Below are 25,559 nucleotides of genomic sequence, written 5' to 3'. Positions count from 1 at the left end.
TTGTCATTCAAAAACTTTGTTTTTATTTACAAGAAACAACTCACACACACACAACGATGCTTGGTGGGAAAGGAGGCACCTGGGAAGGACAGACCTTCAGAGCTGTGTGTAGGTCCAGCTACCATTTTGAAAGTTGTCCAAGAGGGTGCAGTGAAGGGGAAACCGAGAAGTCCCAGAAAGTGGAAAGACTGTGCAGGCGGAGTTGATGGGGGGGCATGAAAAAGAGTTCTGAATGTGCTTCAGGGGAGGGTGGACACAGATCTGCTCAGTCTGCAGCATTATTCAGAACTTCAGCATCTGCGTTTGCTCCTCCATGACCTTAATCATCCACTCAGTAGCGTCTTTAACAAACTCCTGATTTTCTTTTCTGTCCTGCCTTTTGGCTTCCCTGCACTCCTTGTGTTCCCTTTTCTCTGCATTGGAGAAGTGCAGTACCTCCCAGAACATGTCTTCTTTGCTCCGTCTTGGGCACTTTCTTATCTGGCGGAGACGCTCAGCCGGTGTGTGTGGGGTGTTTCTGAAGGCCACATCTGCCGAAGCACAAGGAACAATGCACAGAAGCATGATTGTTAAATTCACGCACAGCATTGAAACATTTCAGTAAAATACACCTTTTGTAACATAACAATTTCTTTCTCACTGACCCTTGGCAAGTGGACATCTCTGCGAACACCCAAAGCATGGTGAGTGTTGGCTGGAGGGAGGAGCACTGTACATGGGAAAAGAGCACTCTGCAAGGGTTGTGGTGCAGCTGACTAGGGAAAAAAATCTAAAATTCTCCCACACTTTTCCATAGGAGGGGCTCATTCTAGCAGACATCTCACTGCTGAGGGTAAGTAGGGAAGCGAGGGTCTAGGCAGGAAAGCGTTTATAACCTGCCATGGTCACCTGGGAAGATGCAATGAGACCTCTCCACCTCTCTTCAAAAATTCCTGAGGCTTCTAAGGGGGAGGGGCAGATGGTTGTTTATCTGGCTGCTGGGCAGTTGAGTTCAAACTGCTGACCAGAGCAGTCCGGAGGGGCATTATGGGACACCTCCTGGAGGCCAATTAAAGTGATAAAATCAAGCGTAGTGTCTACACTGGCACTTTGTCGACAAAAATTTTCCACAAAAAGCTTTATGTCTCTCATCAGGGTGGTTTTATTTTGTTGCCAAAACAGGGCTTTTGCCACCAAAAGTCACATTGCAGTGTGTCTACAAAACTTGCCTTTTGTCGACAAAACTTTGTAGTGTAAACAAGCCCTGAGATTGTTAAAGGAGTTAGGCATCAACCACAGGGAAGTTGACGAAAAAGATGGCCCTGTGTTAGGGTGATAGCCTAGGCCTCAAGAGAACAGGGTTCAATTCCCTTCTCTACCACAGACTTCCTGTGTGACTGTGGGCAAATCACATAGCCTCTTTGTGCCTCAGTTCCCCATCTGTAAAATGGGGATAGCAATACTTCCCTGTCACACATGGGTGTTATGAGGGTAAATATGTTAAGGCTGGTGGTGTGTTCAGGTGCTATATAATTATCTAGGACAGATGGACTGAATTTCAACAATAGCGCATGGTCTGAATCTCCTGTTTGATTTTGTTTTGCAGCATGGCCAGTGATGGTGACAAGACACTTCATGGCACAATGGTTCTCCAGCATGCAGGTGCCTTACTTCTCTAAGCTGTTCTCATAAGAACTTTCAATTATTATTAAGTATTAGTATTGCTCAAAGGCCCCAGTCACTATTTGTATAATGGGACCACTCTGTGCAACAAAAATAAGTCCACTCAGAGGACTGCAGGCTGGGAATTTGCTGCTTTATTTAACTGCACCACAAAAGAGTGTGTGGCAGGGACACTCCCACTGACTAAAATGGGAAGTAAAGAAGGGGTGAACCATGGCTCCATCCCATAATACATTGGGTAACCCAGTTAACCCTCTCATGACCACTTTACTACAAGTATCAGGGCTCCATTGAGTTAGATGTTGAACAAACACATAGACAGGCATGGTCTCTGCCCCCAACGGGCTTGAAACTTAAATAGACAAAAGGGATACAATGTGTGGGCAGAGTAATTGGGGAGACAGGCACTCGGCAGGTTAACCCCAGGTCTTTGGGGATTTTTTATGGGATGGGAAGAAGGGATTGTTGGAACGGGAGGAGTGGGGAACAGGATAAGGAAGAAGATAAGGGGCCTGATTCAAAGCCCATTGAAGTAAATGGAAAGACACTCGTTGATTTCAGTGAGCTTGGATCAAGCCCAAGGAGGTTGAAGAGCTATGGTCCCTAGTGGCAGAAGAGGAGCAGGATGAAAGGGGTCCAACAACCAATGGCAATACAGCAAATACGGAGGGAAAGGGGAATTCCAGAGGCCAGTTGTCAGAGCTGAGTGAGTGATGACATCAGGAAGCTGCAACAGCTCTTCCCTGTGGAGAGAAGGGGAGAGGAGGTAACCAGCCCTGTACCCCAGCCCCCAGGCCCAGGAGGAGAGGCTCATGGAGATGACATATGCTGTGAGACCTCAACCATAGCTGGTGCTGGGTGGCTGCTCCTGGGGAAAGAGCCCCTAGGGCTTGGGCAAGCCACTGTCTGCTCACTGCAATTTCCTCCTAGCTGGTGCTGTTGTACAAGGAGAGGCTGCTTGATCCAGTGGGTTTTTACTTCTCTCAGTGACTAACCATCCTCTAAACAGAAGCACGTTTGGGTCTCTATGGTACCTTTCATACTCACAAAGAAATGAGTTAACAATGAAGTGGGCGGATATTTAGACTGATAATCCAAGGCTGAAATTACCCAGTAATGCACATGTGAAGAGGCTGCCGGTCTAATGGTTAGAATATAATCTGGGGAGCTGGGTTCTACTCCCAGCTCTGCAACTGACTTTCTGTCTGACCCTGGGCAGGTCACTTCACTGCTCTGTGACAACTGTAAAACAGGTATTGAATTACTTATTTCAGTAGTGAAGTGTTAATGCATTAAGCTGTAAAGCACTTTGAGATTTCGAATGAAAGGTGGCACAAATTGGCAAAGTATGCTTTTAAATGTCCACCTTACCCTCTGAAATTATCAGCCCTTCAATCCATAGACTGTAATGTTGTTAAAATCCCAGCTCCACAATAAACTAGAGAATTGGCCATTTAAAATAATAAGTAATAATAATAAATTAATAATTAGTAATAAACGTAATCATCCTGGGACCATGACACAAAGGGCTGCACATTTTAAGGCTTTTGTTTGACTGCAAAACTCATCCATGCTTTTTATACTCTGCAAGGTCCTTCCAATGCAATTTATGAGATCATCATGGTGTCTATCAGTGGAAGTATGTTACTGTTGGCTGTGATTATTATTGCAGTGAAAGTTCTCAGAAAGTAAGTATTACCACTTTAGATGTGTATCCAGTCAGTGTTAATAAGGAAGTTTAAGGAAGCCAGTTAAAGCCAGTTATATCCTGCAGATATAAAATGCAATGCTCCACTATGCACTGGGCAGAGGCAGGATTTGGGGAGCCCATGCTCAGAGTTTGCCAACACCCTGTAGTCTGTAGAGCATAACTTCATAGAGGCTCCTGTGTCCCCATGCAACAGTGTTTGAACAAACGCTGGTTGAAAAACTTTGTGTGAAAATTTTTCATTAAAATGAATTTTTTAATTGTTTTATTTGTTTTTGTTTTTTGAATTTTGTTCTCGGAAATGTATTGGGTTTTTATTGTTGAATAACAGAAAATTCCAAAAACAATTTTGTTGTATATAGCTGAAAATTTTGGGTATTTTCAGGGTTTTTTTAAATTTTCCACGGACATGTTCATATATATTTTAAAAGCTGTTTTCTTTCTAGAAAACAAAACAAAACAAAAAATCAACCCTTTAAACCAAAAACTTTGACCATCTTTAGGTTGGACAGGAGAGGGGTGGAGCAGTGGGTCTGTTATTATGCTATGAGGTAGAAAAATATAAGAGAAACAGCATTATTGATGGTCATGTCCAGAATCATATGCAAGCCAGAGATGTCTCAAGATTTCTTCCTTTCCTAAAATGTGTAGTTCACAGTTGCATGTTCTTATTCACTGAAGTTAGAAAATATTATGAATTAGATTGTGGAAGTGTCCAAGCCCATCAAACTCAGACTTATCTGGTAGCTAATGTTTGTTTTGTTCTATTTTTATTGTTCCAGTCAAGGTAAATTTTGCTGTTCTTCCAACGATCCTAGTACAACTGAGGTGGTTCTGGCAAATGTTACAATGAAGCACAATAGTTGTGACACGATTTCAACAGTGGATTTTACTGGTCCTGCGTGTATAAACTACTTCTCAGAACAGGAAACTCTACCCAAGGAGCTTTCCCAGCTCTGAAAATAAATTGTCCAGTTGAGTGTTACCTTACTCGTCATTCACATCCTCTAGTACACCCGCTGACACCTCGCCAAAGCAATGATGACACCAAGGTTTCTCCCAGCAGCAAAGTTTTCATTTGGAGAGAAAAATGCCAAGAAAGCTCTGGGATATACATGACCAAAGTGAAGTCTGTTCGTTGCTTAACATAGGCCATCTTCATTTCCTTTGTCGTAAGGGGAAAATGGTGGGACATTGGAAAGTGAATCTGCAACATTCCAGGATTGAAAAATTCAAATTCTTTTCAGTGGTGAAGAGTGGGTTCCAACTTTCTTTGTGATATATATGTATGTATGTACAGTATCTCTGTCAATAGCTGTATAAATAAAGTATAAAAATATTATTGAAGGAAACCCAGGGATGGATCATTCCCTCCCCAAATGGAAATGCAAGCTCTCCTTTGCTGAACTGTCCCCCACTCTCTAGAGGTGTCTACTAGGGTTCAACTTGTCAAAGTGCTGCAGAGCTTTGGGATTTGGGGGCTTGGCTCCACTTTGTAGTATCAATTCCTGTAGAATTTCTGCACAGAACTCTGGCTTGGAGTTAATACAGTATTCGCTCTAGCTAATTAGCCGCCAGAGCTGCACCTGAGTTGCCACAGAGGGACCCAGCCAATGGCAGCAGGTCTTCTTCAGGACACCAGTACTGCTGGAGGTAGAAAGAGGACAGGAACTATGCAGATGTCTCCTGCACCTTAGATCTTGAAGATCACTTCCCTCTGGTCCCAGTCTGAAGGCCTTAGCTCCAGCTGGCAAATTCTGCCGTAGGGTGATCAGATGTCCCGATTTTTGGGTCTTTTTCTTATATAGGCTCCTATTACCCCCCACCCTCTGTCCCGATTTTTCACTTTTGCTGTCTGGTCACCCTATTCTGCCAAGACCTATTCCCTTCCCCCTTCAGCAAGATATTTCACAGGAAAATATGCAAGGTAGTCCACATTACTGCTCTGTGTAGACAAGCCTACAGACACAAGTAACCATTTCCAGTTCTTTTCCGGTGTTTACTACATAAACAATTTTGTATTGGGGGTGTTTTAACAATGTTTATCAGTTAAAATGTGAAATCAGAAGCCCTAAATATAATGGACTAAATTCTGATCTCTATTACACTTGTTAACTCCCATTGATTTTAATATCTCACCAGGTGTACTGAACACAAATACATTAAATACGCTGATGGGCTCAAATACTACAGTAATGGTGAGGGATTTATAGATACCTACGACTACAGTAATCGAGAAAATAATAGGGCTGTCAATGTGTCTGACATACTCAGTATTAAAATAAAAATAAAGTTTTTTCTACATGAGGTTTTCCTCATACATACATTTGGCAAAATATTGAAAATTCTGCATATTCCAAAACCCCATTAACTTCAGTGGGGAAAAGGCTGTGAAACTTTCACAATATGTACTGTATTTTTAACTTTATTACTAATGCAGTCCAATAGGTGTGACTAGCTAAGTGACAATAACAGCTTTAGCTAGTGAAACACAGTTAAGATGTTATCTGCAGTACAAAATGAAACCATGGAACCTGGTTCTTCTCACACATAGAATCATAGAATCATAGAATATCAGGGTTGGAAGGGACCCCAGAAGGTCATCTAGTCCAACCCCCTGCTCGAAGCAGGACCAAATCCCAGTTAAATCATCCCAGCCAGGGCTTTGTCAAGCCTGACCTTAAAAACCTCTAAGGAAGGAGATTCTACCACCTCCCTAGGTAACGCATTCCAGTGTTTCACCACCCTCTTAGTGAAAAAGTTTTTCCTAATATCCAATCTAAACCTCCCCCACTGCAACTTGAGACCATTACTCCTCGTTCTGTCATCTGCTACCATTGAGAACAGTCTAGAGCCATCCTCTTTGGAACCCCCTTTCAGGTAGTTGAAAGCAGCTATCAAATCCCCCCTCATTCTTCTCTTCTGTAGGCTAAACAATCCCAGCTCCCTCAGCCTCTCCTCATAAGTCTCGTGTTCCAGACCCCTAATCATTTTTGTTGCCCTTCGCTGGACTCTCTCCAATTTATCCACATCCTTCTTGTAGTGTGGGGCCCAAAACTGGACACAGTACTCCAGATGAGGCCTCACCAATGTCGAATAGAGGGGAACGATCACGTCCCTCGATCTGCTCGCTATGCCCCTACTTATACATCCCAAAATGTCATTGGCCTTCTTGGCAACAAGGGCACACTGCTGACTCATATCCAGCTTCTCGTCCACTGTCACCCCTAGGTCCTTTTCCGCAGAACTGCTGCCTAGCCATTCGGTCCCTAGTCTGTAGCTGTGCATTGGGTTCTTCCGTCCTAAGTGCAGGACCCTGCACTTATCCTTATTGAACCTCATCAGATTTCTTTTGGCCCAATCCTCCAATTTGTCTAGGTCCTTCTGTATCCTATCCCTCCCCTCCAGCGTATCTACCACTCCTCCCAGTTTAGTATCATCCGCAAATTTGCTGAGAGTGCAATCCACACCATCCTCCAGATCATTTATGAAGATATTGAACAAAACCGGCCCCAGGACCGACCCTTGGGGCACTCCACTTGATACCGGCTGCCAACTAGACATGGAGCCATTGATCACTACCCGTTGAGCCCGACAATCTAGCCAGCTTTCTACTCACCTTATAGTGCATTCTTCCAGCCCATACTTCCTTAACTTGCTGACAAGAATACTGTGGGAGACCGTGTCAAAAGCTTTGCTAAAGTCAAGAAACAATACATCCACTGCTTTCCCTTCATCCACAGAACCAGTAATCTCATCATAAAAGGCGATTAGATTAGTCAGGCATGACCTTCCCTTGGTGAATCCATGCTGGCTGTTCCTGATCACTTTCCTCTCATGCAAGTGCTTCAGGATTGATTCTTTGAGGACCTGCTCCATGATTTTTCCAGGGACTGAGGTGAGGCTGACTGGCCTGTAGTTCCCAGGATCCTCCTTCTTCCCTTTTTTAAAGATTGGCACTACATTAGCCTTTTTCCAGTCATCCGGGACTTCCCCCGTTCGCCACGAGTTTTCAAAGATAATGGCCAATGGCTCTGCAATCACAGCCGCCAATTCCTTCAGCACTCTCGGATGCAACTCGTCCGGCCCCATGGACTTGTGCACGTCCAGCTTTTCTAAATAGTCCCTAACCACCTCTATCTCCACAGAGGGCTGGCCATCTCTTCCCCATGTCGTGATGCCCAGCGCAGCAGTCTGGGAGCTGACCTTGTTAGTGAAAACAGAGGCAAAAAAAGCATTGAGTACATTAGCTTTTTCCACATCCTCTGTCACTAGGTTGCCTCCCTCATTCAGTAAGGGGCCCACACTTTCCTTGGCTTTCTTCTTGTTGCCAACATACCTGAAGAAACCCTTCTTGTTACTCTTAACATCTCTGGCTAGCTGCAGCTCCAGGTGCGATTTGGCCCTCCTGATATCATTCCTACATGCCCGAGCAATATTTTTATACTCTTCCCTGGTCATATGTCCAACCTTCCACTTCTTGTAAGCTTCTTTTTTATGTTTAAGATCCGCAATTTAACTCCATTGACTTAAGTGCAGTTACTCCTGATTTATGTTGGTGTCAGTGAGAGGAGAATCAGGCCCCAGGTTTGTAACTGTGGCCCTGATCCTACACCATATTCTGCATCAGGGCAAAGATCCACTTGCAAGGGTCCGACTGTAGGATCAGATCCCAGGTTAGAGAACAAGCATTTTGGACCAGGTTCCCTGACAGGACCGTACACCTCAGATGGACACTTTGCAGGCTGATTAGCTCTGGACTATAGAGTCTCTAAGCTTCACTGGCAAAGCAGGTGTGGAAGAATCATGTCCCTTAACAAAGTGTAGATTTAAAGAAAAAAAAAGTGTTGGTTTTTTTAGAGTATCTTTCCATTGACTGAAATGGGCTTTGGATCAGGGCAGAAAAGTTACCACAAATGTGTAATAAATTCAAAGAGTCATAGAAAAATAGAAATGTAGGGCTGGAAGGGATCTCAAAGGGTCATCTAGTTCATCCTCCTATGCTGAGGAAGGACCAAGTAAATTTAGAACATCCCTGAACGGTGTTTGTCTAACCTGTTCTTAAAAGCCTCCAATAATGGGGATTCCACAACCTCCTTTGGCAGCCTATTGCAGTACTTAACTATCAGTACAATTAGAAAAAAATTCCTAATATCTAACCTAGTAGTAGGAGCCTAACAGTAGGAGCATTGCCAGAAGATCGAGGGAAGTGATTATTCCCCTCTTTTCGGTACAGGTGAGGCCACACCTGGAGTATTGCGTCCAGTTTTGATCCCTCCACTACAGAAAGGATGTGAACAAATTGGAGAGAGTCCAGGGGAGGGCAACGAAAATTATTAGGGGGCTGGGGCACATGACTTATGAGGAGAGGCTGAGGGAACTGGGCTTATTTAGTCTGCAGAAGAGAAGAGTGAAAGGGGATTTGACAGCAGCCTTCAACTACCTGAAGGGGGGTTCCAAAGAGGATAGAACGCTCTTCCAACCCTAATCTTCTATGATTCTGTGAACATAACTCTCCCATGCTGCAGATTGTGCTGATTATTTCTAGTTCCACCTTCACAGACATGGAGAACAATTGATCACCACCATCTTCTTTATAACATCCTTTAACATTTTTGCACACTGTTATCAGGTCTTCTTTAGGTATTATATCACAAATTCCAAACCTTCCCGTATCTCTGAGACAACATTTTTACAAATATTTGCCTTCAAACTTGGTCACTATTTGTTATACACATATAATGTTCAGAGAAGGTGATTGTCATAAAAGTATTTGAGAAAGAAACAAACTCAAAAAGCTGAGAGCACAAATGGATTAAGAGGCCGATCTCACTTCCAATAAAGTCAACAAAAAGACTTCTTTTGTATTCAGTAGGCTTTGAATCAGGCCCTAGGAGAGGATTAGATAGCACAGGTGTGAGAAGATACTTCTTAAGGAGTAATTAATTCATAAAATGGATGCTATCAAAGGACCCAATCCTGAAAGGTGCTGAATGCCTCCTGAAAGGTGCTAACACCATCAACACCCTCATGCCCAATGCACTGTATTCTGTAAACTTATGACACTACAGAATAACAAATGAACGAGGGCAAAGCTAAAATTATGGAAAAATATCAGGACTTCAAAACACTTCTCCAGCCGGAGTGGTAAGCCTTTGACATTTGTAAAGTAGTCTCAAACTCTCCTTTATGATGATTGACTACACTCTTCAGATGGTACCACAGAAATCTACTGTGATGAAAGGTAACATTCCCATTGCGTCAAAAATACGTTTTCCTCTTTAATGCAAGCAACTCTGTCTGGTTTTCTTTTCAACCACAGTAATGTGATGATTCAAAGATAAGACTTGTGTGGTTGTTAAGTTGCCATAATGGATTTTAGAAAGATTAAAATCATATCAAATTTATGCAAGCTTTACAGCAGCTGTTCTGTGGAAATACATCTTAGTTATGGGGTAAAAATTTCAAGCCATAACTTGTATTCTTATTTTTAAAAAATCTATTTTTTTAGTACCGTACTTCACTGAGGTTAGTATTTATTTATAAGTTGGGTTTCACAGGGATATTGCACAGGAAATGGTTCTTGTTGACAGTCGTTATTAGAAAATACCTGCTTTTTATCTGTATTTCATATTTATCTGTATTTTTTATCTGTTGTTACCAGGAAGCTATAAGTTATAGCTGAATACAGAAGGCACTCCCATTCTAGACCACTTTATTCCAGCACCTGTAATTATATGAAAAATAGTAATGACCCTTTTGGCTGAAAGTTTTTCTGCCTAAAGTTGATTTTTTTTTTTAAAACTGGGAAGGTTGGCAAAATTCAGATTGGCTATTTTTTATTTACAGAAGCATGAGAAATGGCTATTTTTCATGCTTAAAAATATTCAGAAACTGTTGTTTTGTCTTGGACAACTAAAATTGCTTTGTTTTAAAATTTTAAACTTGCAGTTCTAAAAAATCTAGATGAAAAATAAAGAAGTTATATTTAAGGCCTCAGTCCTACAAACTTGCTTATGTTTACTCAATTGAGTAGTCCCATTGACTTCAATGAGATTGTTAATGCGTACAATTAAACACATCCAAAAGTGTTTGCAGGAGCAGGGCGGAAATTTGGAAAGATGTTAGGCCATGTGACTGGAAAAACCCATGCTTAAAATTAAGCATGGATTTAAATTCCATTGACTTCAACAGGAATGAAGCACATGCTTAATTGTTTTTCTGAATTGGGATTATTTATCATCCTGGGCTTTAACTGGCAAACATTTGTATTACTGGTTTCTTTCTGCAAGCCGTGCCTCGTCCCCCCCATTCCTCCCCTACAAATATGACAAATGTTCCATTGTTAACAAAAAGAATTTACAGAAAGGAAAAATTAATAATATATGATATTCTACACTTTTAGACAAATGGTGATCTCTTTGTTTTCAGTTCCATCTGGCAATCAATTAATATCATGATTATTTAAATCCACAAAACTATACCTTGGACTAAAGTGCTGTACCAAAGACTGAGGTGTTTTCCGGAAATAAAGCTGAGGGAACTGATAAATAGCCTTTGTGGCTGGCATACAGCTTGAAAATTCAGTAAGTATCTATTGACCATACCTGTACTGGCTCCATCACTGTAGTAACTGATCACTTCACAACCATTAATGGATGTATCCTCACAATGTATCTGTAAGACAGGGAGATACATTGTGATATCTTCATGATATAGAGATGCAAGTGACTTGCCCACGATCACATAGAGAATCTATGATGGCGAAAAGATTAGAACCCGTGCTGCCTGAGTCCCAGTCAAATATGTTAAGCACAAAACCACTATAGCTATCAAAGCAAAATGACTATAGCAACTATCAAAATGCAGTGATTATGCAAATCATTGTGCTCTGATTGGGTAATAAAAGCTATCAACCACTCAGACTTAAGGGGTTTGCATACTGTATGATTATTGAGAAATAAAAGTAGTGTGATTATGCAAATCAGAACTCCTCAGCCAATAAGACTGAAGGATGCAAGAGAGAAAAATTTGTACATTTACACATCAATAACTATACAGTATCCCTGAGCACCAGTTAATATTATTTTTGTTATTTGTATTACAGTCGTGCCTAGAGGCCCCAATCTGTATAATATAAAATATAATTGTTTTATTTTGGAATCTATTAGAAATCTTGACTCCTGCGGACATTATATTTTGGATAGACAACAATGGGGATCTGAGTTGACTTTTTTATTTCCTACTAGTGCAAACATTTAAATAAACAAAAATTAAAATTAAATAAATAAACCCACAGATGTTATGCATCAAATTAAATATAAATAGCATAATTACAATATTTAGCATGTATATAGTGTTTAATATTTTCAAAGGACTTCAATAAAATTAATTGATTAATACATGAACACTAATTAAGGCATTCTTTCTTTAACCAATTTAAGTGCACTCTAAGGCCCATTCTTGCATTCCTTGCACACCCAGAATTGCTACTGGCTACAACAGGATGTAAAAGGAATGCAGAATTTGTCCCCTGCTACCTTTATCCATGTCTCTAGAACACGAGGCCTCATCAGGATGGTGCTGTGTGTCCAGCTTGCCCATAAGAACAGCAATGCTGGGTCAGACCAAAGGTTATCTAGCCCAGTATCCTGTCTTCCGATAGTGGCCAATATAGAGTGACCAGGCGTCCAGTTTTTGACTGCTACACCTGGTTGAAAAGGGTTCCTGGTGGCTCCAGTCAGCACCGCTGACTGGGCTGTTGACTGTCTAGTTGGTGGCGCTGTGCAGCAGGGCTGGCAGGCTCCCTGCTAGTCTTTGCTTCGCGCGGTTCCCAGGAAGCAGACGGCATGTCCCCCCTCCAGCTCCTACGCATAGGGGCAGTCTGGGGGCGCCGCACGCTGCCGCTACCCGAAGCACTGTCCCCACAGCTGCCATTGGCCAGGAACCTGTGGACAGAGCAGCGCGCAGACCCACCTGGCCGCGCCTCCGTGTAGGAGCCGGAGAGGGGACATGCCGCTGCTTCTGGGAGCTGCTTGAGGTAGCTTCCCTGACCCCCTCCTGGGCCCCAAATCCTGCCCTGATCCCCCTCCTGCCCTCCAAACCCCTCAATCCCAGCCTGCAATACCCTCCTGCACCCCAAACCCCTCATTCCCAGCTCCACCCCAGAGCCCGCACCCCCAGTCAGAGCCTTTACTCGCCCCCGCTGTGCCCCAAACCCCCTCCCCAACCCAGAGCCCCCTCCCACCCTCTGAATCCCACAGTCCCAGCCCGGAGCACCCTCCTGCACCCCAAATCCCTCATCCCCAGTCCCACCCCAGAGCCCACACCCCAGCCGGAGCCCTCATTACCCACCCCCCCACACCCCAACCCCCTGCCCCACCAGCCCTCTGAACCCTCAGTCCCAGCCCAGAGCACCCTCCTGCACCCCAAATCCCTCAGCTCCAGCCCCACCCCAGAAACTGCATCCCCAGCTAGAGCCCTCACACAGCCCTGTGCCCCAACCCTCTGCGCCAACCCTGATTCCCCTCCTGCACTCCAAACCCCTCAGCCCCAGCCTGGAGCCCCCTTCTGCACCCCAAATCCCTCATCCCTGCCCCCCCCCCGATGGAGCCCTCATCCCCTCCCGCAACCCAACCCCCTGAGCCAGCCTGGTGAAAATGAGCGAGTGAGTGAGGGTGGGGAGAGCGAGTGACAGAGGGAGGAGGGGATGGGGTGAGTGGGGCCGGGGCCACAGAGGAGGGATGGGGAGGGGCAGGGGCGGGGCAAGGGTGTTTGGTTTTGTGCCAGTGGAAAGTTGGCAACCCTAGGCCAATGCCAGGTGCTTCAGAAGGAATGAACAGAACAGATAATCACCAACTGATCCACACCCTGTTGCCCATTCCCAGCATCCAGCAAACAGAGGCTAGGGACACTTCAGAGAAGTGTCCCATGGGCTGCTTGCGGCCCAATCAGCATGCAACCATGGGCAGTGCATGAACCGCTGGCTGCGGAAAGCTAACCCCCCAGCCCTGCCCCTGCCACCTGAGGCCCCGCCCCTTCAGCCTGAGGACCTGCCGGAGCCCAGCTTCCCCCCCCACACCAGAGCTGTCCCCCCCACCGTGGCCACAGGCCCAGTCCTGCAGCTAGCCCCGCAGACCCAAAGGAGTGCCGGGAAGGCATGCGGCTTGCGGTCCCAGCCTCCCCAGCCCAGCGGGCGGAGGGAGGCGGGAAGGCAGGCAGCGTGCGACCCCAGCCTCTCCAGCTCCGGAGCACAGGTTGCAGTGCGGGAGGCTGCTGCTGGACTCGGAGCTGGGAGAACTACTGGGAGCTGCAGCCACACGCAGGGAGTGTCATGGAAGGGGGCGGGGTCCCCTGGCTGTTTGGAGAGACAATGCCTCCCCCTGCTTATGCCACCTATGCACACAACTGTAGCCCATGTGACATCCTCAGGGCCAGACAAGTAGTATATATATTTTGTGGATGCGGTCCACAAAACACACACAGAGCTGCATGTGAGGCACACAATGGTAACTAGACTGAGAACCACTGCTTCAGAGTATGGTTTTGCATCCCCTCCATCCCAGCTAATAGCCATTGACGGACCTATGCTCCATGAATTTACATAGTTTTTTTTTAAACCCTGTTATAGTTTTGGCCTTTACATCATCTGGCAAGGAGTTCCACAGGTTGACTGTGTGTTGTGTGTGGAAATACTTCCCTTTGTTTGTTTTAAACCTGTTGCTTATTAATTTCTTTTGGTGACCCTTAGTTCTTGTGTTATGAGAAGGAGTAAATAACACTTCCTTATTTACTGTCTCCACACCAGTCATGATTACATAGACCTCTATCATATCCCCCCTTAGCCGTCTCTTTTCCAAGCTGGAAAGTCCCAGTTTTACTAATCTCTCCTCATATGGAAGCTGTTCCATACCCCTAATAATTTTTGTTGCCCTTTTCTGATCCTTTTCCAGTTCCGATATACCGTTTTTGAGATGGGACAACCAGATATGCACACAGTATTCAAGATGTGGGTGTACTATGGATTTATATAGAAGCAATATATTATTTTCTGTCTTATTATCTATCCCTTTCCTAATGATTCCCAACATTCTGTTAGCACATTCGAGATTTTTAAGAGCAGGTTAGACAAACACCTGTCAGGGATGGTCTAGATAATACTTAGTCCTGCCATGTGTGCAGTGGACTGAACTAGATGACCTCTCGAGGTCCTTCAAGTCCTATGATTCTATGTCACAATGTTGGTATGTTGGTTAAATATATCTACTTACAGTGTATGTGAATCCTATATATGTAGCATGTGTTTTAATATTAAAATTATGAGAATTACTGACTCATGCATAACAGCTAAAAATGGCATATTTGTATGTAATCTTTGCAGAATTTGATTTTTAAAGAATTTCAACAGATATTGATGTTTATTTTTAAGCTTTTTATTTTATCAATTTAAATGCTCACAGTTGTGCAAAATTATAGGTTTTAAGATTTTTTAAAATGTTTATCCATTTAAATTTTCACAGTTATGGAGGGATGTCAGACAATGGCGGGGGGTGGGGGTGTTAGAAAATAATTATTTAATGATAGTGGATGTTGAGATTCAAAACGTTAAAGCTTTAAAACCTGAAAACACAAACTGTCAACATCGCACATCAAAGTACACAAAGTAAATAGCCTTAAAACACGCGCGAACACGTTCTCAGACAGCATTTTTCTTACTTTGCCAAGCTGTAAATTTTGATTATTATGGGTGGAAACATTTTTTCATGGGTTTGTGTCTGCGGTGAAATTGACAGTCACCGACCCTGATCAAATTTCTACGGACACTTGGGGAGAAAAGTAGGGGGGCTGCACCTTTTCATCCCACTGAAACAAGAGAGCTTTTAGCAGGGGAAGAATGGGATTTGCTGGGACACAGGGGCGGTCCCCCCTGAAAGGGGTCTGCGGGCAGCTACGGCGCCGGCGGGGTACCGGAGCATTCCCATTGCAGGGGGCTACACCAGGGCGCCCCACGGGCTTCGCTGGGGTCACAGCGCGGGGAGCCCGACCGACCCAAGCCGGGACCCCACCCTGTGTGAAGGCGAGGAAAAGCCGCCCTGTCAGACAGACTCGGCAAATCGCTGCCTCCCTGCCAGGAGGGCGCCAGGCTCGGTTCGTCCCTCCTCAAGCATAGCGGGGCCTCTCCCCCGGAGCAACGTGGGTTTCTCCTGCCCCTCAGGCGGGGGCTCAATCCGCGCCAGGCGGCCGGCGGCTCCCGCCCCTCAGCCCGGGGCGGGCCGGCCCGCGGCTCCCGCCCCCCGCGCGCTCCCCGCCCAGCCCTGCCACGTCCCGGCCCCGCCCCGGCGGCGGGCTGAGCGCGCGGGCAGGCCGCGGCGGGGGCGGCGGCGGCGGCCATGGCCTTCACCCTGTACGCGCTGCTGCAGGCCGCGCTGCTTGTCGTCAACGCCATCGCCGTGCTGCACGAGGAGCGCTTCCTCCGCAACGGTGAGGGGCCCGCACCCCGGCTCGCGGAGAAACCCCCCCACCACCCGCCGCTCGGGGCGTGGGGTCAGAGCCGCCGCCCGTGTGGGGCCGGGAGGGGTCGCTGCCTGCCCCCGGTGCCGGCGGGCGCCTCCCTTGGGTTGCCGCTGGGGACCGCGCCCGGGCCTGGGCTGCACGGGGGGCCGGGGATCATTCCCTCCCCCAGCGGGCGCTCGGGCATCTCCGGGCCCTTCCGCCCCTAGCATCAGCACCGGGCCGGGCCTTCTCCGGCCGTTGTTTAAGCGGGGTGAGGTGGCCGGACAGGTCCCGCCGGAGCTGGCGGTTCCCTTTCCCCGGGTCCTGCTGCCGGCGTCGGCCCGCCCTGCCCGCTAGCCAGGCGGGCCCGTCGGAGAGCGGGAAGGCGTTGGCCCGCGTGGAGGGGAGGGCACCGCACGGCACTGGGGCTCACCTGCGGGCGTGTCCGGGCTGGGAAATGCTGGTGGGTGTTACAGCGGGCAGGGCAGGTGTCGCTCTGCCGGTGCCAGCCTCCGCATATGAGAGAGGGGTGGTGGTGGTGGTGGTGGTGGTGGGGGAAGAGGTGGTGATCTCTCGTATTGGGCCGCTCTTACTGGATTGCAGAATTACGGCTACGATCGTGGACTTCCAGAGAGCTCCCTGACACTGGGGCACCGCAGCAGCCCAGCCACCGCCGGCAGCGGGGGACCCTCCCTAAGGGAAAGCCCGCAGCTGACCCACCACTGCTGCCAGTGCGGCCCCCCAAGCTGCCATGGGTGGCAGGGCACCCTGGAACTGTCCGGCCGCCGGCGGTGGCGGTTGGATCCGGAGCTCTCCAGCCGCCGCGGATGGTGGGAGAGCCCTGCCCCTCGCCCCGGGTCCCCGGCGGCAGGGGGACCCAGGGATCTCCAGCCGCCATGGATGGCTGAGGGATTCTGGAGCTCCCCAGCTGCCACGGATGGTGGGGCCCCTGCAGCTCCCAGCCCTGCAGGTGGTGGGGATCTCCCCCCAGCTCCCACCAGCGGCGTCAGAGGGAACTGGAGCTTGCCAGTAGCGGTAGTGGGGGGACCCTGGCAGCTACTTAGGGGGATCTCCCTCCAGCTGCTCAGCCACTGGATAGGGGTGGGGGCCACAGCTCCCCGCCACTGGGGCAGGGTGCTGGATCCTCCTCCCTCTCCATTTTGCCAGGGATGCTTTTAGTAAAAGTCACAGACAGGTCACGGCTTCCGTGAATTTTTATTTATTGCCCGTGACCTGTCCGTGACTTTTATTAAAAATATTCATGACAAAATCGTAGCTTTATGTATAATGCATTATAATGTGTGTTAACTAGTGCTGTGTCAGACTGGATCTAGCTCCCGGCACGTGTCTAGACTAAGAGAATAGGTCCATATTTAAAAGCATATTAGTTACCATGCTCTGAATCATTAGTGTAGACAGGGTTTAACACCTTTAAAAATGTTAACTGGTCATGGTCAACTTTAGGGAAGGAATAACAGGTTTTTAAAAGGATCTGTTGCCCTACTCTAGATGGGGCCATGATGTAAACATGGCCTGCTGTGTTTAAAGTTGTCAGATGGTATACCTGTGACCAGCTAATACAATTTTAAACACAGCAGACCTTGTCTACACTGAATGCTAAATTACATATAAACCAGTGTTTTAAAAAAATAAGCCCTAGTTGTAAATCATGCTAAGGAAACCTCTAGTACAACTGGAAAACCTAAGACTGTAGTCCTCCTGGTTAAGGGATTTTATGCCCCCACACTCCCCAGTACTCGGTCTCCCTTGTTGAACAAAATATTATTGATAAATATTTTGACATCCTGTAATGTGTCACAGATTGAAGTGTCATTATAGGAGGTTTTGGAATTAATTGATAAACTTAAGAGTAACAAGTCAACGGGACCAGATGGCATTCACCCAAGAGTTCTGAAAGAACTCAAATGTGAAATAGCGGAACTATTAACTATGGTTTGTAACCTGTCCTTTAAATCAGCTACTGTACCTAATGACTGGAAGATAGCTAATGTAATGCCAATATTTAAAAAGGGCTCTAGAGGTGATCCCGGCAATTACAGACGGGTAAGTCTAACGTCAGTACGAGGCAAATTAGTTGAAACAATAGTAAATAATAAAATTGTCAGTCACATAGAAGAACATAAATTGTTGGGCAAAAGCCAACATGGTTTCTGTAAAGGGAAATCATGTCTTACTAATCTATTAGAGTTCTTTGAAGGGGTCAACAAACATGTGAACAAGGGGGATCCAGTGGACATAGTGTACTTAGATTTCCAGAAAGCCTTTGACAAGGTCCCTCACCAAAGGCTCTTACGTAAATTAAGTTGTCATGGGATAAGAGGGAAGATCCTTTCATGGATTGAGAACTCGTTAAAAGACAGGGAACAAATTGTAGGAATAAATAGTAAATTTTCAGAATGGAGAGGGGTAACTAGTGGTGTTCCCCAAGGGTCAGTCCTAGGACCAATCCTATTCAATTTATTCATAAATGATCTGGAGAAAGGGGTAAACAGCGAGGTGGCAAAGTTTGCAGATGATACTAAACTGCTTAACATAGTTAAGACCAAAGCAAACTGTGAAGAACTTCAAAAAGATCTCACAAAACTAAGTGATTGGGCAACAAAATGGCAAATGAAATTTAATGTGGATAAATGTAAAGTAATGCACATTGGGAAAAAATAACCCCAACTATACATACAATATGATGGGGGCTAATTTAGCTACAGCTAATCAGGAAAGAGATCTTGGAGTCATCGTGGATAGTTCTCTGAAGACATCCACACAGTGTGCAGCGGCAGTCAGAAAAGCAAACAGGATGTTAGGAATAATTAAGAAAGGGATAGAGAATAAGATGGGGAATATCTTATTGCCCTTATATAAATCCATGGTACGCCCACATCTTGAGTACTGCGTACAGATGTGGTCTCCTCATCTCAAAAAAGATATACTGGCTAAAATGATTAGGGGTTTTGAACAGGTCCCATATGAGGAGAGATTAAAGAAGCTAGGACTTTTCAGCTTGGAAAAGAGGAGACTAAGGGGGTATATGATAGAGGGATATAAAATCATGAGTGGTGTGGAGAAAGTGAATAAGGATAAGTTATTTACTTGTTCCCATAATATAAGAACTAGGGGCCACCAAATGAAATTAATGGGCTGCAGGTTTAAAACAAGTAAAAGGAAGTTCTTCTTCATACAGCACACAGTCAACCTGTGGAACTCCTTGCCTGAGGAGGTTGTGAAGGCTAGGACTATAACAGGGTTTAAAAGAGAGCTAGATAAATTCATGGAGGTTAAGTCCATTAATGGCTATTAGCCAGGATGGGTAAGGAATGGTGTCCCTAGCCTCTGTTTGTCAGAGGGTGGAGATGGTTGGCAGGAGAGAGATCACTTGATCATTACCTGTTAGGTTCACTCCCTCTGGGGCACCTGGCATTGGCCACTGTCAGCAGACAGGATACTGGGTTGGATGGACCTTTGGTCTGACCCAGTATGGCCATTCTTATGTTCTTAATGTGAAAGCTTCAAATTAAGGCACACAAGCCATAAAACCATCATGATACCTTTTATAGATATTAAAGGGATTTAATATGAAAGGTCTGGGAGGCATCATGAATCTACACAACTTCAGATATATTACTACTTTGCATTTGGTCGTGTGATTGCCTCACATCATGCTCTTGTCTGAGTGATGGAGAGTGAAATGTGTGCAGGAGTCTTTTAGCCATGTATGATTATGAATTGGTTTCTTCTATTAAATGGTCAGTAATATTGAAGTATCCAGCAAACTAGGTAGTTTTGTTCGACTCCAGGAATGATTTGAAATTAAATGGTATATTTTTCTTAGATAAATTCTGAGATTCCTGAGGTGCTGGAATGTTGTGTGCAATAAACTTAGTTTATTTGATCTTCCAATTTCTCACCCAATCCAAAGGCCAGAGCCTCCATTCCTGCTATAGGTGAATTCCTATTGAAATCTGTGGGAGTTCTCTGTACAGGGGATTTATAGGATTGACACAATCCCTTGTAAGTATCTGGCAGCATTACAGGTTCTGTAAATAATATGAAATGTAGCCTTTGTACTTTCAAATTGTTCATGTATCCAAGCATGTGTTTCTTATCATGTATTTGGGATAATAAAAGTATGTAACCATTAGGAAGAATCCATTGTAAGTAGTTCCCAACCTTGATGTGTTGGAGATGCACCTGGCGCACACTGTGTGTGTGTTAGCATTGTTGTTTTTGTCGAGTCTTTCTCCATCCCTCTTGTCTGTTCTCTCTGTTTCTTCTTGTCTCTCTTCTTTTATATTTATTTTTGCAATTTTGTGTTCATTTTTATTTTTGTTCCTAGTATCTTGCTCCCAGATCTCTCCTCAATTTCTCTGCCTCGTTCTCTCCTTTGCCTCTCTGTAAAACCCAGGTCTCTAAATTGCAACTTAGTATTGTACTGTACTACACAAAAGAGCATCCATCCCAAGCTTTGAACACCCTTGACAAACTTTTACCATACATCTCATAAAATAAATAGACTCCAGGAATTTGTTGGGTATAGCATTTCCCTGTGATGGGCCAAACTGGGATTGTTGGTAAGTATGCTGGTGGCTTCCCTTCTCTGCTCTTCCCCAGTGGATTCATGCGGGGGACACAATCGGTTGGGGCCACTTTGTGCTGTGCTGGGATCAGGGAATAAGCATTCTGAGTAGGTTCTTGCTCAAAGAGAAGAATCCAGGCATAGCAATTTCCAGACTGGGTCAGACCAGTTGTCTGTCTAGTCCAGTATCGTGACAGTGAACAGACCAGATTTGTGACCCTTATAAAGGAAGCCTCTTGTAGATAATTATGTAATAACCAGCCCCTAAAGGGAAAGTTTCTTCCAAACCCCCATCAGTGTTTGGTTTAGATCCTGAAGCATAAGGGGATTCCTTAGTAAGAAAAAAATCCTGTCCTTTCTAATTTAACTGTGGATCTTCTCATCTATATAGCTGTTTAATCCTTAAAAATAAATGAATAACTCTTGCTAAAACTTTGACCTTAAGGTTTTCTTGTGGCAATGGGTTCCACAGGCTGTGATGTGTATTTTTAAATCCTTTTATAAGTTTTAAATTTGTTGCCTGTTAATTGTATTCAGTCACCCCTTGTTTTTGTATTGCATGAAATGGTAAATCTGAACAACCAGTTTACTTTCTTTTTGCAGTTGATTATTTTGTGTACTTCGGAGGTGCCTCCTGTTATTTGTCTCCTCTCCAAACTAAAGAGACCCATTCTATTCAAACTTCGTTCATAGGGAAAGTATTTCATACCTCAGTCATATGTCACGTCTCTAAACCCTCTCTGTTTCTGCTGTATCTTTTTTCTTTGTGAGTGACTGGTTCCAGGTCAGGGTATACCATTTATTTTATATAATAGTATTATTATAGTTTCACTGTTTTTTTCTGTTGCATTCTTTGTATGTTCTAACACCTTCTTTGTTTTTTAAATACTACTGCATGTTGAGCAGGGGTTTTTATGATGCTATCCCCAATGATACACAGAACTTTTCCCTGAGTGGCTAGTTCATTTAGAATCCAGCAATATATAAGAGCAGTTTAAATTATTCCTTCCAATGGGCGCTGCCTTGCATTTGTCAACACTTAATTTAATCTGTCATTGTGCTATGCATATGTCTAACTCTGTTGAGTCCCTCATGGACATTTGTAGTCCTGACTAACTTAGCCTTGTCCTCTGAAAATTTGGCTGTCTCGCTCTTCACCCTTTTCTCCAGTTCATTAATAAATATATTAAAAAACACCTTGGGGTACAAATATTCCTCCTCTTTGTTTTCTGTCTCCTAGCCAGTTGAGTCCTTAATAGGACTTCATCACTCACCCCATGATTACTCAGTTTCCTCAATAGTCTCTTGTGAGGTTTATCAAAGGGTTGGTTTTTTTTCTTGAAGTCCACATACATTGTCAATCAGATCTCCTTTATCCACTTCTGACACGCTCTGTGAATTGACATAGGTTAAATAGGCACACTTTTCCTCTACTCATTTAGGTGTTTTATCATTCTCTTTTCACTCCTTATTTCAACTGATTTACTTGGTCCCAAAGTAAGGCTTACTGGTCTGAAATCTGATTTCATCATCGTGTTAGGACTTTACTAGTGGCTGAAAGTAATCTTTTTGCAAGATAGATCAATTTCTAAATTTTCTAATAATACAAGTGTGTGATTTTTTTCAATATGGTTTAACAATCTTTGTATTATACAGTTGGCTGGGGAACAGATCAAGGGATTGGCGGATTCGGAGAAGAACCAGGAATTAAAGCACAGCTAATGAACCTTATTCGATCTGTGCGAACAGTCATGAGGGGTAAGATGAAAAGAACAGTTTAGTTAGGTACTTACTGTGTGTTATTCAGGTGCCTTGGACTGGTTCATTAAAGAGGACTTTTGCCTCCTTAATACAGGCTTCATTTGAACCTTTTTCCATATTTACCATCAGACCTCACCCCCTGGCTATGGTTTTTACTCATTATTTTCCATCAGTTCTCTCCGATCCTCTCCCTAAGCTGCTTGGTGGAAAATGCATGGATTATCCTTCTGATTGACTCTTAAGAGGGAAGGTGCAGGTCACATGATTAATGGCCATGTGCGGCACCAAAGGCTTGATACAGCAGAATATATTCACTGCCTTCCAAGCCACGCAGGCTTGTAATGTTGGCTCTGCAGCAGACCATCCTATCCATACGTGTGCTCAGCCTATCATAAAAGCAATTTTCCCCCCTTTCCTGTACCCCAAAACACAAAAAATCCTACAGTTCTGTGATGGAAAGCTGTGCAACTGCCTCAGGGAAAGAAGAGTTTATGTAATTTTTTTACCTTCCATACTTCATAAACTGTGACCATCCAACCCCCCTTCATTGTGACAGCTGGAATTATTGTATCGCCATCCCCTGTATAAAATTAAACCTTAAAAAAGGGGTATGGTAGGAGGAGCCCCAATTACTCACCGACTGCAAGAGCTGATCCCACCATGAGTTGGACTCTTCATTTCCTCCTCCTCCTCCGCTCTCTCCAATTCTCTTCTCACCTTCCTCAGATCTGCTTTGGAAATGGGGCTTTGGGAGTCAGGGGACCAATAGGCAACAAAAAGGGCTGTGTGAATGATTTAAACTCTTTCAATGACTTTTCAGTCATCAGGAAAACAAGCTGCCTGGCTGTTAGTGTCATGAGTTTTGCCTAAACAACGTATTTGGCAACAAGATGACATCAACTAGTTCCTAGAAAGAGGGCCTTTGTAGAATTCTGGGCTAGTAAGGAGATACTGGTTCTGTGGATGAAGGGAAAGCAGTGGATGTATTGTTTCTTGACTTTAGCAAAGCTTTTGACACGGTCTCCCACAGTATTGTTGTCAGCAAGTTAAGGAAGTATTGGCTGGAAGAATGCACTATAAGGTGGGTAGAAAGCTGGCTAGATTGTCGGGCTCAACGGGTAGTGATCAATGGCTCCATGTCTAGTTGGCAGCCGGTATCAAGTGGAGTGCCCCAAGGGTCAGTCCTGGGGCTGGTTTTGTTCAGTATCTTCATTAATGATCTGGAGGATGGTGTGGATTGCACTCTCAGCAAATTTGCGGATGATACTAAACTGGGAGGAGTGGTAGATACGCTGGAGGGGAGGGATAGGATACAGAAGGACCTAGACAAATTGGAGGATTGGGCCAAAAGAAATCTGATGAGGTTCAATAAGGATAAGTGCAGGGTCCTGCACTTAGGACGGAAGAACCCAATGCACAGCTACAGACTAGGGACCGAATGGCTAGGCAGCAGTTCTGCGGAAAAGGACCTAGGGGTGACAGTGGACGAGAAGCTGGTGTGAGTCAGCAGTGTGCCCTTGTTGCCAAGAAGGCCAATGGCATTTTGGGATGTATAAGTAGGGGCATAGCGAGCAGATCGAGGGACGTGATCGTTCCCCTCTATTCGACATTGGTGAGGCCTCATCTGGAGTACTGTGTCCAGTTTTGGGCCCCACACTACAAGAAGGATGTGGATAAATTGGAGAGAGTCCAGCGAAGGGCAACAAAAATGATTAGGGGTCTGGAACACATGACTTATGAGGAGAGGCTGAGGGAGCTGGGATTGTTTAGCCTGCAGAAGAGAAGAATGAGGGGGGATTTGATAGCTGCTTTCAACTACCTGAAAGGGGGTTCCAAAGAGGATGGCTCTAGACTGTTCTCAGTGGTAGCAGATGACAGGACGAGGAGTAATGGTCTCAAGCTGCAGTGGGGGAGGTTTAGATTGGATATTAGGAAAAACTTTTTCACTAAGAGGGTGGTGAAACACTGGAATGGGTTACCTAGGGAGGTGGTAGAATCTCCTTCCTTAGAGGTTTTTAAGGTCAGGCTTGACAAAGCCCTGGCTGGGATGATTTAACTGGGAATTGGTCCTGCTTTGAGCAGGGGGTTGGACTAGATGACCTTCTGGGGTCCCTTCCAACCCTTATATTCTATGATTCTATGAGATATTTACTTCTCCAGATAGAAAGTAATCTATATCACTAGACAACAAAAGACCTGGAAACATTTTGTAGGCCAGCATCCACCGAGATTGTGTTCTGCATGATCACACAGGAATCTTGATATTCCAAAATAGTAGCAGTGAGAATTAGCAATTCATTACTGACCTGACTCTCGATTCTTACTTAAAGCATCATAATTCAGTTGATTCACATACAAAGTGTGAGTGGTGAGTGAAATCACAATAATTCCTAGCAGTCTTAAATGTAATTGGGGCCTGGATGGTTCAAGAGAATGTTCAATGAAAATACAGGGCTCCTTCACTTCTAGTTTACTGATACATGTCCAATCCATGTTGATAGTAGCTAGAGGCTATCATCTGATGGCTGTTAGCATACGTTAAATACAGCTTGTACTTCTGCTTCCTATTTTGTTCTTTGTATCTTGGCTTGTTGGCTCCAGAACATTTCACAAACTCTCAGTTTGCATAACCAAATTAAATTTGAAAAAAGCAGTAACTAACTCCCTGTTTAATGGGTATTTTCCAGGCTCTCTGATTATATGCCATTCTGTGCCTGTCCAGTGTAAAAAGAGAATGTCCATAACTTTTTTTCTTTTTTCACAGTGCCATTAATAGCCGTGAACTCGATTACAATTGTGTTGCTCTTGCTATTTGGTTGAAGACCATTTGTTGAAAATGAGTTTTTGGACAACTGAAGTGGAGAGGCCGCCCACCACCACTATGAGTTTATTGGATCCAACATGGCTTAGCTGTCAAACTTGACATTCAATTTAAAATAATAAAGACACAATTTCTATTTATCTTATTTCTTAATGTTCACTTGCAGTTTCATTACACAAGATAACGTGATCAATGCAACAGTGCTGTAAATACATTGGACTGCAAAAAGTTTTACTGTTGATGGTGAATAGTGCCAACTGTTACAGTGTTGTAACTTATTGTAATGATTACAAAACAAATGTCTTGTGACTCAGGGTGAATTTCCTTCCAGTACACTTAGGTTTATTTTTATTTAAAAAATAAGTTGTAGAGTTTTCAGTTTCATAGTTATTAACACAGTATTATTAGAAAGCCACTTAATTTGACTATTAAGATGTTACAATTTCGGGAACAGATATTTTTTGGTGGATGGAGGAGGGTGAAATCCTTGCTCTGTCGAAGACAAGAAGAGTTTGTCATGGCCA

General features: G+C 44.6%; 1 protein-coding gene and 1 long non-coding RNA gene across 2 annotated transcripts; one reads left to right on the top strand and one right to left on the bottom strand.

The window, feature by feature from the left end:
- LOC125636802 (uncharacterized) lies at window positions 1-16,636 on the bottom strand. Its single transcript, XR_007356727.2, has 3 exons — window positions 16,296-16,636; window positions 10,978-11,047; window positions 1-530 (listed from the first exon to the last, which is right to left on the bottom strand). It is a non-coding gene; the product is annotated as an uncharacterized LOC125636802 (long non-coding RNA).
- IER3IP1 (immediate early response 3 interacting protein 1) lies at window positions 15,695-25,180 on the top strand. Its single transcript, XM_048850507.2, has 3 exons — window positions 15,695-15,850; window positions 22,110-22,211; window positions 24,979-25,180. Exons 1-3 carry the CDS (start codon window positions 15,760-15,762, stop codon window positions 25,032-25,034), a joined length of 249 nt encoding a protein of 82 aa, XP_048706464.1. The 5' UTR covers window positions 15,695-15,759; the 3' UTR covers window positions 25,035-25,180.
- The last annotated feature ends 379 nt before the right edge of the window (window positions 25,181-25,559 follow it).

This window comes from Caretta caretta, chromosome 5 (assembly GCF_965140235.1).
Source record: "Caretta caretta isolate rCarCar2 chromosome 5, rCarCar1.hap1, whole genome shotgun sequence".
Classification (NCBI taxonomy): Eukaryota; Metazoa; Chordata; order Testudines; family Cheloniidae; genus Caretta; species Caretta caretta.
The sequence above is the reverse complement of the archived record's forward strand: the minus strand, read 5'-3'. Positions and strand labels throughout refer to the sequence as shown.

Bases quoted from the DNA above. Each gene is read 5' to 3' on its own strand.
- IER3IP1 (XM_048850507.2), top strand. From the start codon at position 15,760: ATGGCCTTCACCCTGTACGCGCTGCTGCAGGCCGCGCTGCTTGTCGTC. The intron at 15,851-22,109 runs GTGAGGGGCCCG...TGTATTATACAG, and splicing joins GGAGCGCTTCCTCCGCAACG to TTGGCTGGGGAACAGATCAA. The intron at 22,212-24,978 runs GTAAGATGAAAA...CTTTTTTCACAG, and splicing joins TGTGCGAACAGTCATGAGGG to TGCCATTAATAGCCGTGAAC.